A 12,190-nucleotide genomic window follows, 5' to 3' on the forward strand; every position below is an offset into this window, starting at 1 on the left:
TCCTTCAACAGGCCTTAATAAAACCTTGAGGAAAAGGAAGATTGCACCTTAGGTGAAAAGAGCCTTTATATGTCCTCAGTGTTACAACGTAAGCCTCATTAATCTATCTTGTCTTTTTCCTGTATATATTCCTTAGGTACAACTCAGCCCAAGATAAACTCTTGTTATGCCCTGCCCTTAACAGAAAAACTTACATGAAGGGCTAGTATAATGTACAGAAATACATTAAATATTTACAAAACCTTTCAGAAGTTTACGACTATTATACCAGTATAAAATTATGAAATGTGATTGTATAGTGAACTACACTTCACAGGGAGTAAAATGTTGTTGGTATTATTTATTTAGGGTTAGATTGTGGCTTGCTATATGCATCCTTGTAGAGGAGAATTTAAATCACTAGTCAGGAAGACTCTATTTAAACGTGGATTTCTACATAAAAGTGCATTCTTGTTGGCTGTTATAATCTTAATACACATTCTTCACAACTCAGAGATAGATACAGGTTTCATTTTTAGAAGGTACACACTAAACATTTTTTAAGTAATTTAGTTTGAAAACTTTTCAGATTAGTTTTACAGCTATATCAGAAAATGAATGATTGTTTGGTTATTTCATTTACCAAAGGTAATTGAAACAGATATTTATGAAGTCATTGGGAGGTGAACTATCTCCAGTTGAACAGGTTAATCATTAATATTTGGAGGATTTTCTTCCCATGCTGTATTAGGAAGAGAACATCACCAGACAGACATTTAAATTGTTTTATTTAACTAAAACAGCAACACTATGTATTGTGGATTTTTTTCTTCAACAGCAAACACATAATATTTTAACAAAACAAGCATATTCATTTTGAATTTAGTTAAACATTCAAGTTTTTTAAAATCAGGTTTGTTTTTGTTAAAATTGTTTTTAATTAAAATACTTAAATGAAAAAAAGATTTTTTTTAAACAAGAATTAAATCGACTACCTCAGCCAGGTCAACATGAGAAACATAAAATATTGGCTTCTGCAGCTAACTCAGTCGTCTTCACCTTCATTTTCCTGTTTGTTCATAATCTGGGGGAAAAAAAACATGCTTTCCTGCTTCTTCAGGTCCCAAATGATTTCTCAATTTGGAATGAATTAGTCCAAAGGAAGAAAATATTCTTTCTACACTGGCAGAAGAAGCTACTGCTGTGAGATGATCACTTCAACAGTCTCTGAATCCCAGTGCTTAAGTGACTTCCACCAGTTCACTGGTGTGGCTTTCTTTAAAACATCATCAGCAAACATATATGTCGTGAATGGTTCACCCTAAGCTCTGAAGTTTGATGGTTGGCATTACAGAGGGATAATTGCTGGATGTCCATGTCACAGCCAACTCCTCTTCTTCAATTGTTAAAGTTTGTCCCTGGTACTGAGTATTGAGAATATTTGCAAGAAAATGAGCTGCAGATAGTGCTTGTCCCATTTGTTTTTTTAATGCTTGTAATTTAACCTTGTCATTGCATGTTTCTCTTTTTAAGATCACGGAATATCAGGGTTGGAAGGGACCTCAGCCGATCATCTAGTCCAATCCCCTGCTCAAAGCAGGACCAATCCCCAATTTTTGCCCTAGATCCCTAAATGGCCCCCTCAAGGATTGAACTCACAAGCCTGGGTTTAGCAGGCCAATGCTCAAATCATTGATCTATCCCTCCCTCAGTTCCTTCCAAATTTCAATAGTGTCAGCAATAAACCAGCGATTTCCCTGCATTTTGTGCAAGGCTACAGAAATAGGCTTCAGGGGACTCAGCATGTGTTCAACATTTCTCTTCAGCCCCATGGTGAGAACTTTGGCTGTGACGGTTCCATCTATTTTTTCACAATTTTGTTCAGAAAGGAGATTAGGCCAGTTCTTGATACAGTGCTCAAAACAGTCCACAACTGAGTTCCATCGTGTGTCTTGGGGGAGCGTTAGCTTGGTTCCTCCCAAGCTGCGTATTAGACATTTGAAATTTTTTTCACAGTTTGTTATAGCTTTTACTGTTACTTCTTGTAAGTATCCTGCTGTAAGGAAGACATTCCCTTCTTCTGTTGTCACACAAGTACATACAACAGGATCATTGTGGACATTGCTCCCCCTCAAGACTCAGGTTAACAATTTCACCCTCATAGAATCATAGAATATCAGGGTTGGAAGGGACCTCAGGAGGTCATCTAGTCCAACCCCCTGCTCAAAGCAGGACCAATCTCCAAGTAAATCATCCCAGTCAGGCCTCTCAGACCTTTTGCACACTGCTCAATTTCTCTTTCATACACTTTATCCAGCAATTTGCCTGCGACATCTGCTCTGTTGGGTGGACTGTATCTTAATGACTGAACCATGTTAATGAAGTGTGGGTTCTCAGTCATACAGAAAGGAGAGTTTGTTGCATAAACAAACCAAAGTATTTTTTCATCAATTACCTCTTTTTGTAAACTGCACGTTCTTATCACAAACTTATGTACGGTTGTTTCTGGATGATGGAGATTTTTTTTTTTTCTTTTGGCTACAGGTGATATACTGTGGCTATGTGACATAGATGATGTGACTGAAAAACTATCATTGGCAGATAACTCTGAAACTATAGAAAATTATGGTGATCTTGAAGGTGGATAGTCTTCAGAATCCTGTATGTTGAGGATGGATTCTCCTAAACAAAATAAGTCAATGCAGTTATTTAATTATTATTACCGTACTGCTCATTTAGTATTACTCATTTCATTCACTGATGCTCAGTACTACTTTAAAGGTGAAATTGCAAAGGAAGCTCTGCCTATTTCAGCTATTTATTTTTTATCACAACTGCATCTAAAATGACAGTACCATAGAGTAACAACCATACTTTTTGCTCCAACATGAGAATTCAAGAATAGTCCAGAAGGAAGACAGGCAGTCCTTAAGAAAGAAGTATGAAATAAAAGTTTACCAACCTGAAGATCCTGAATATTCAGATATGTTCCTTTCATCATCTTTCAACGCAGCTCCCTCCTGAGAAGGAACACTTCTCATGATGATGTTTCATTTGGGCGACCAGACCTTGCATTTCTTTGTTGCACTGTTTGCATTTTGCCTTACCTCAAGGTAAAGGAACTTCATTAAAATATTCCCAAACTGGGTCTCTTTTACGGCCTGCTGCCATTATAGGTTTTTCCTTCTAGTGAGAGAACAGTATGGTAGATCTCAAATGAGTGAAGGCTACACTCAGGAAGACCTCAAGATTTCTGGAATATGCTGCTCAAACAGTTTCACTTTTGTTTCTACTGCCTGTCCCTCCCTTCTCACATTTATCTCTAGACTTCTTCTCCTTGTCCAGAACTATTCCGCCCCCAACAATCTTCTATTCATTGAACTTTTTGAAACTTTCCACTTTTAGAAAGAGGTAAGGGATTGACTCTGTGTACACAAATTTGCAGAGGGACAATAGGGTTGAGGTCTGTTTTTTCTCACCTCTATATATTATTTATTTATTTTAAAACATTTTTGCTGTTAACAAGCATGTTATCTCTGGAGACGCAAATCCATAGTTTGAGAACTGCAAAACTAAGCATCTCTGATGGTATCTTCTAGACTGAGCACTGACTCTCTTTGTTTGGATAGAAAAATTAATTTAAATAATCTATACAGAAGCCCCTGGAACCCCATAAGATTGGGTTCCTAATCCATGAACTATAGGAACTCATTTACAAAACTTTTCTTAAACGTTACATGAATATATTGTCTCATTCGATAGAATTAGAATTTATGATCCCTATTCCATGATGAGAGATTTTTGCGCTGTAATGTATCTTAATTAAAACTATCTTTAGATAGGTTTTTTCCTCAAAAAGCATTTTATAAAAAAAAATCTGTTTTTAAATTAAAAAAAAAATCATTGATTTGTATCCACCCTGGTTCAAGCCCAGATACCGGTATTTTATATTTTACAGACAAATAAAATGACAGGTTCTTAGGTGTGAAAAAAATACACCTAAATTCTTAAAGTTATAGGCCTTTACAGGCAGGCCTGAATATCTATATTCTAACATACTCCAGGTAACTTACTGCAGGTAAGTTACTCCACTCTTCCACTGTAAACCTGTTCTGGTTTTTGTAAAAAACTTCTGTTTAAAATCGTTACTGTACATTTTCCTTCATGATTCTGGTTCTCCTTCCACCCCCAGCCCCTCTCAAAGATCCATTTGGGATATACTTATTGGAAAAAAAAGTTTAGGAAATATTACTTAAATCTTGTAGGAATATTGTTATATTGAGGATCTATGTTATAAAGAGTAACACTTTGTTATTTAGGTATCTTAAGAATAAGTTGCATCTCCTTGAAGGAAGTATTGCATCTTTAAGAAAATCTAGAGAGTGAAATGTAATGTTTTGATTTCAAAGTTACACTTGTAAAATTCTTCCTTTAAAAAAAAAAAATCTCTGTTTACAGACAGTCCTGGGGTCTCTGACCCCAATATTCCCCTAGTGGCCCGGGAGATCATGCAGCGAATGATCCGACAGTTTGCTGCTGAATATACCTCAAAAAATAGCTCTACTCAGGACTCCAGCCAGCCCAATAGCACAAAGAACCAAAGCCTGCTGAAAGCATCTCTGGTCGCCTCCTCTCCCACGGCTGCAACTGCTCAGAACCCTGTGCTCAGCAAACTTCTCATGGCTGACCAAGACTCGCCTCTGGACCTTACTGTCAGAAAGTCTCAGTCAGAACCTAGTGAACAAGGTATGACTATTACCAAAAGTATCTTGCATTCAGTTCCAATATGCTAGAGGCATTGTCGGCACAAAGCAGGGAAGAATTAGAAGTGTAAACTGTTAAATGAAACGCAAAATGGCAAAGTTGTAGACTGCATAATGCAGTGTATAATGTCACGACTGATTGGATGTGATGGGGTGGGAGAAGGAAGTTGCTGAAAAATTGGAGGCTATAAAAATATATGTGCCTTTAATGCAAGAGGAGGAGAGGGGTTGACAAGGCTCCAAACTGTCTCTAACAACAAGGGTACTGTTCTAAGGAGAGCTATGCTATGAACATGTGTAGTGTGTTTGTTTATGTACCTGCTGATAAGGCAAGATCAGAGAGTTAGGAAGCTTTATGTATAATGTTACCTTATGTTATTTGGTCAGAACAGTAGTCCTGAATCGTGTTTGGCTTAGATTAGAAGCAGTATTTTTTTGAAATGTTAGTTATTCTTTGGCACGTTGCTTGGTGAATGCAGGATAAAAAAATGGAATCCCTAAATTATACAATGGTTTCCTTGTTTATGTATTTAGCAGAAGTTTATTTTCGTACATAAAAAATACTTTGCAGAGTACAGACTGAATATCTTGCAGTGCTGCAGAGCTTGTGTTAAATGGATAACCTTGCTTTCTGTCAAACTGCTTTTAAAGAACAAATTCTCCGAACAGCATTGTAATATGTGAACATTTTGTCTCTTCTTCCCTGAAACTGTATTGAATAGAGGGGATCATTGTGTTGAATGCAGAGGAGCTTTTAACAGGATTGATATGATTCAGGTTAACCCTTTGAACTTCATGAGAATGTGTTAATAAAAGGTGTCTGAAATGATCGCATGAAAAATAGGGTAGGTCTGTGTACCCCATATTGGGAAAGATTATTTTGAAAATCACTGCCTTTAAGTAGACCTGTTTAAAGCTTTTAACTATTTTTATGTACAGATAATTTTGGGTACTGCAGACATCTTTCTAATCTTCATTGTGAGAGACACATTTATGGAGGTTTTGGTAAGAAGGTTAATTCTATGTGGTTACAAAAAACAAAGCAAAACACATCCTGGAAACAGTGTCATGAGCAAATACCATTAATGTCCCTTGCTGTAAATAGTCATGTCACTTCTTAAGTGAAATATGGCGGCAGAGAGCTGCTGTAAGGAAGATTGTGGTAATGGCGGCACGTTGTAAAGCTTACAAGGTTATAACTCGACCAAGAGAAACTTGCTCTGGGCTACATTTGGTATAAAAATCTCAGCCACGTGAATGGATCTTCTTGCAAAATTACAGAGAAATGAGTTCAAGTATGCAAGGTCCGTTTTCCTCCTAGTCCCTCTCCTAAAAGACCACTACGGAGGGGTTTTGTCTTAGCTCCTTTAATTGCAGAAACGTGTGCTGAAAAACAAAGTATTTCTTGATAGGTTGTTCAGAAAATGGATGAACTGCTTTTGTGGTTGTTTTTATCTGTCAAGATATAGAAAAACTTCAAGTGAATTTATGAATGTTCATAACACTTTTACTCTGTGCATGCATGTCATAATTCCATAATTATTTGCAGTTACGTGATTAATCCATATAAGTATGTATTATAGTTTACATTGATATATGACAGATAATGAATGGGGCAAAAACCCCTGTGGTACTGATGTATTTAAGAGACTCTCTTGGAACAGTTCCAGTGGTGCCATTTTGCTATATCTTTGTTTTGAAGGAGTGTTGGGGAAAATTAGATTATTCATAGCTATCCCCCTGTGGATAAGGAAGGAAAACACTCTGAAGGATCCCCCTCACCCTCAAAGGCTCCTCATGTCATGGTGACCCTCCTGGCAGAGGAGAGATGGATGTGGCTTCCTTTGAAGCAGTCATGCTCCTTAGGGTATGACTACACTTAAAACACTACAATGGTGCAGCTGCAGTGTTGTAGCACTTCAATGTAGACACTGCCTACACCAATGGGAGGGGTTCTTCTGTTATTGCTGGTAATCCACATCCGATGAAGTGAGCTGTAGCTCACGAAAGCTCATGCTCAAATAAATTGGTTAGTCTTTTCTTTTTGCCACTTCCCTGAGAGGTGGTATTCTAAGAATTCTTCCATCGACCTAGCACTGTCTACACTTGGGGATAGGTCAGTATAGCTACATCTTTTGGGGCGTGAGAGGTGGGGGATTTTTCACACCCCTGAGAAACGCAGTTATGCCGATGTAAATTCCTGGTGTAGACCAGCCCTTAGTATATTTGCTTGAGAAGAGAATGCTATTTCACTATGTTATTGTACTTCTGTAAACACATTGTGTCTGGGTATTGCTACATTCAAAACTAGAAGCCTGTTTACTTAAATTTGGATTATGCTACATTTCCAAGCAGTGTATAGAACAATGTGCTGAAAGGGCGGGGGGTGGGGGTGGGAAATGAATAAATAAAATAAATAAATAAATGTCACATGGGCAGTTTGAGACAACCTGAGACAACCTTCCCTGAGTTTGAGACAGCCTTCCCTGCATTTTAATATATTTCATCATGAACATAAGAATTGATGGTACTTATTCAAGCTAGACATAGCATGGGCAAGTAGCTGTGGTAACTCTCCTCTTTGCCTTACCCTTAAGCCTGGTGTTTCAGAGTTGCCAGTAATCTCAGGCATCTGGGCTTGTCTCACAGAAAAGTTGTTTTTATTACAAATGGCCATTGTCTCCCATTGTTTCCAATGGGATTGAGGTCAGGCTTTCCTTAGCAAAGATGGCTTCCCCATTATCTGTGGTCTGGAAACTGGTCAGGAAACTTTTTAATGTTAGGAAATGTGTATGTGAATGGGGGAACAGAGAGGGAGATTGAAGTGGGAGGGATGAGAATATGGATGGAGGCATGGGAGTGTAAGGGAAGAAGAATGTGGTTGTAGCAGGAAACTGTTCTGGGCCATGGAGCATGTGGAGTGAGGCAGAAGAGTGACAGGATGGAGAGGAAAGGTTGACAGCTTCCCCACTGGGACACTTCATCATGGAGTAGGAGAGAAAGGGAAAGTTGCACAGGGAGCAGTTGAACAGGGACCTTGCATTTCTGGGTGTTCATTTGAGATTGAATTTCCAACCTGAAATTATCCCATGGGCCCAGAAATCCAGAGTCAGACCAAAAAGCAAATAATTTTTAACCCTTATTTTAATGCCAATCTCATGATTTTTTGGGAGTCTTATTTTTGATTTTGGAACCTTTTGTGTTTAGCGATGCTGCAGTATGCAGCTAACTCTTAACATTACCTGGTGCTCTAGTCCTTTTCCTCTCCTAGCAAAGAGAAGTCAAATCTGCCAAACTCTGCCAGTCTATATAGTGACTGCAATGAGGACTAAAAGGAAGCCATCATGTGTAACTGAATTGGGAAAAAAGAAAAGGAGTACTTGTGGCACCTTAGAGACTAACATTTATTAGAGCATAAGCTTTCGTGAGCTACAGCTCACTTCATCGGATGCGAAGTGACTCCAACTTTCCAGTGATGAAAAGCCTGTGTTAAACCACTGTACCATCTAGTCCCCTAGCATGTTTATTTTACCTAAGAGAAATCACAGCTTGCTCCTGTTTCTTTTTCTCCTCAAGTGATTCTTATGTCTCTGCAGACGGAGTGCTTGATCTGTCCACTAAGAAAAGTCCTTGTGCCGGCAGCACCTCTCTGAGCCATTCTCCAGCCAGCTCCAGTACTGCAGGGAATGGGTAAGGGAAAACAACTTACTACCATTTTTTAAAATAATTGATTTTATTTGATTTAGCATAAATTTATACCAGTTGCCTCCTGGTAACTGCTAGCGATTAATTTTGGTTTTAACCTTTTGGAGTAACGAGTTTTATTATGGGCCTTTTGCAAAAAAATACCTTCTTCCCACCTGCCAAATAAAAAAAGCTGATTGTAAACCAGGACAGGTTTTTTTAAAAAAAAAGATTAAATTTTAGAATTCAGTACTGCTGGTTCTTTTGGCCAATTTAATATCTGACCAAAGATTTCCCCTCACCTTCTTGTTGGGTTCAGTGGCTAGCAGTGTGAGTGTAGGTGCAAACTCACTCTCCCCTTAAGCTATGAAGACTCTGCTTTTTTGCAGTATAATTTAGGGATTGGAGCTTTTAACACAACAATCTGGAAAATTTATTTTTGGGGTAAACGTTTTTTGGATAGTGAATGAAACTGAACTAGACTTTATTAGACAGGACTTACTACATTTTGGGAGGGGGGTACTTTCTTCTAGCACAAATTGCTGTCACAGCACTAAAAATATATAGCAGTTCAGAAGACATAAATTGTGGGTCGTTAGTTATGGTCGATACATGTTATGGAGAGGTAATTTGTAACTGCCTTATAGTAAGAGAGAGACAAGGTGGGTGAGGTAATAACTTTTATTAGACAAGCTTCTGTTGGTGAAAGAGACTTGCTTTTGAGTTACACTCAGCTTTTCTTCAGGTCTAGGGAAAAATACTCAGAGAGTGGCAGCTAAATACAAGATGGAACAGATTGTGTAGCATAAGTAGTTAACACATTCTATGAGACCATTCAAGGTGAAGCGTTAACTCCTCTGCAGTGGGGTTAAAGTGGGGTTAGTGGGTTACAGTGTCTTTATTAAAACCATGGTTTTTCGTGTCTAACAAAGTTATAAATTTAAGCTCCCAAGCTCATCTTTTGAAGGTGAAGTGTAGGTTTCCTCTGAGGATGAGGACTGAAAGGTCAGTTATGGAGTGATAGTTTTGTGAAAAGTGTTCGCCCACAGGTGATAGGGTGTTTCTGTTTTAATCATTTTTCAGTGTGATTTCATTGGAGAGCAGCATAGTGATTGTCTAGTTTTATGCACACAGTTGTTGGGGGTATTGATCATAAAAGCAGTGGAGATATGTCTGCAAGTGTTTCATCTGTTCTGGCAGGGTCTGGTGCTGCTTTGAAGTTGGTGTCTCCTGGTCTGTGAGGAGCTTGCTTCTGATGATGATCGTTCCTTGGCGAGGTTGGGGGCATTGCTTGAAGGCCAGAAGAGGGGATCTGGGAAAGATTTCTCCTAGGGAGTGGTCCCCATGAAGTATGGGTTGTAATTGTTTAATGGGCCACTTCACCTTAAATGGTCTCTTAGAATGTGTTAACTACTAAATGCTAAACAATCTCTTCTGCCTTTTATTTAGCTTTGACACTCTGAGTACCTTTCTCAGACCTGAAGAAGAGCTGTGCGTAGCTCAAACACTGAGCGTGTCTCTTTCCCCAACAGAAGTTTGTCAATAAAAGCTATTACCTCACCCACCTGATCTCTCTAATATCCTGAGACGAAACAGGGCTACAGCACTGCTAGCATTAACGCAGCTTAAATGAGGAAAGTCGGTTTAAACAGCACTCTTGCATAAATTAGTTCCAGGTACTAGAGAATATTCTATCAGCAAATCTAGTTTTAAACTCCAAATTTCTCATGATTATGGCTGTGTATGTCTAGTGACCCTGTATGCTCAGACAGGAACCAGGCACTCGCACTAGGTGGTAGGCTGGGAGTCAAAGGGATTCAGGATGTTGACAATGGGATTTTGCCTTGTGAACTTGCCATGAGCAAAGAACACTTACATAGTGGAATATAGAAATAAGTATTTTAGCCAGTTTGCCTAAAGAATACTTAATTGTTGGATTTAGCTTTATGAAAGTTGCTGGATTTTTAAATACTAAAAAAACTAGTACTGGCAGCCATTTACGTGACTAACCTCCTAATCCTGTACCTTTCAATGAAGGTTGCATTTACAGTGTTTCCTCTTCAAGATTTATTACTAGGTATTAAAAGGAATAATCTCAAGTTCTTGCTTGGATAGTTTCCCATTTACCACGTCAGTAGTTTTAAACTTTTTTCTAACTCTAAAATAAATTTTTCCCAGCAACTCGTCTGTTTCAGTTCAGAAAAGATTCTTTCAATCTCTGTTCTCCTACTCTGAAGGCATCAGAAGCCATCATGGCTCTGACCGCCTGCTTCCTTGTTTGCGTGTCAAAGGGTAGCCAGAATACAGCATGTGGAGTCTACAGGCCCCAGCATCCCATGCTATGTCCTGATCAGAGCTGTTGAAATCAAGAAGCATTGCATACTGACACCTATAGTTTCCTGCACGTTTGTGTTGCAAATGAGGGTGACTGCAGTCTGCTCTGTTTAATGCAAATTAGCTCTGTCTCCTTAGAAAGCTGCCAATGCTATCTTAACTTCGGGAAACATTTGGGGCACCCTTAGGGTGGTTTACTAGTTCATTGCTACAGAGCCAGCAGGGAACACACATTGTTTATCTGAAGGGCCATCAGAAATAGTAGCTGTATCTTCTTCAGTTCGTTGGGAGTGATGGATTTTATTCAGAATCCACGTGGACTCTTGTTACCAGATCACAATTTTTAAGGCATGTCAGATTCTGGAGGAAGATTAGCAGTATACCTTTTAAGCACCATGTGGATTGCAAATGTCTGCTAAAAGGGAATAACATAAGAGATACTTAGAGTAAGAACAATCTAAAATGCAAGGTTCCAAAAATATTAATTAGTGCAGCTTTTCTATAGAATTTCCTATCCTTGAATAAGCCATTCTTGCTCTGAACCTGGATGGCTTCACAGCACGTTAATATCCCAGAGCTTCAAAACGTAATTGCTTCCTCCTGACATGCTTTGCAGTCTCTTCTTTCAACTAATATCTGCCTTGAATATGGAAAGGTTTTAGGGTTTGTGTGTGTGTTTAGCTACTTTATTGTGGACCAGTATAATTTGGTATACAGTATTCTAAAAATGACCTTAAATAAGCATTCCTTGCTACAGGAATGCTCTTTGGAAAAAAAAAGCATTTAAAAACGAAAACGAATGTTTTGAGTTGATATTCTAAATTAACACTTTTATATTTAAAAAACACTGATTTTCCTGTTACTAACCCCTGATCTGAACTAAAATTTGTAGAACTTGAACCTGAATAACTGTTCTGGAGGTAAGAAAAGACCATTTCTTCTAGCTTTGATGTATTTCAAACAGAGAATCAGGAACATGTATTTATGCAGCTAGTTGTATTTAAAAGGAAGCAGTGTGGTAAGTCTGGTGTAATGTAGTGTTTTTCTTTGTGATCTGCAACATCACAGTTCTTACATTTAGTGTTGAATGCAAGTTAAGCAAATTCCTTGGAGTTCTGCTAAGCATTTTTACATTGAGCAGCTACTCTTGCTTGCATATGGTGTAAGCAAACAGCTTCCAAGGTTTCCTCCAATGTGTAGATATTGCAGGTGGCTGTAGTTTTTGTGGGTTGAATATGTTGTATTTGGTATCACTTCTGTATCACTCTTTTATTACTGTACTTGTTTAGTGGTAACGTCACAATAGTAACACAGTCGTGTATAGAACTATGAAGACTGACTATTACTTTGTAATTTATAATTAAGGTGCTATTTTCAGACGCTTGCGCGCGAAGCCTTTTCTACTCCAAGAATTTGTGAACCCAACCAGA

The 12,190-nt window shown here is 38.4% G+C and overlaps 1 protein-coding gene across 2 annotated transcripts in view; it reads left to right on the plus strand.

The window, feature by feature from the left end:
- Positions 1–12,190, plus strand: part of LCOR (ligand dependent nuclear receptor corepressor) — a 72,660-nt gene that overhangs the window by 57,543 nt on the left and 2,927 nt on the right. For both annotated transcript variants that reach the window (XM_073354596.1, XM_073354595.1), the window contains 2 exons: positions 4,438–4,725; positions 8,339–8,432. In XM_073354596.1, coding sequence (XP_073210697.1) covers positions 4,438–4,725; positions 8,339–8,432 — 382 coding nt within the window. The remainder of the gene's footprint in view (positions 1–4,437; positions 4,726–8,338; positions 8,433–12,190) is intronic.

The sequence above is a fragment of the Lepidochelys kempii genome, chromosome 7 (assembly GCF_965140265.1).
Source record: "Lepidochelys kempii isolate rLepKem1 chromosome 7, rLepKem1.hap2, whole genome shotgun sequence".
Lineage (NCBI taxonomy): Eukaryota > Metazoa > Chordata > Testudines > Cheloniidae > Lepidochelys > Lepidochelys kempii.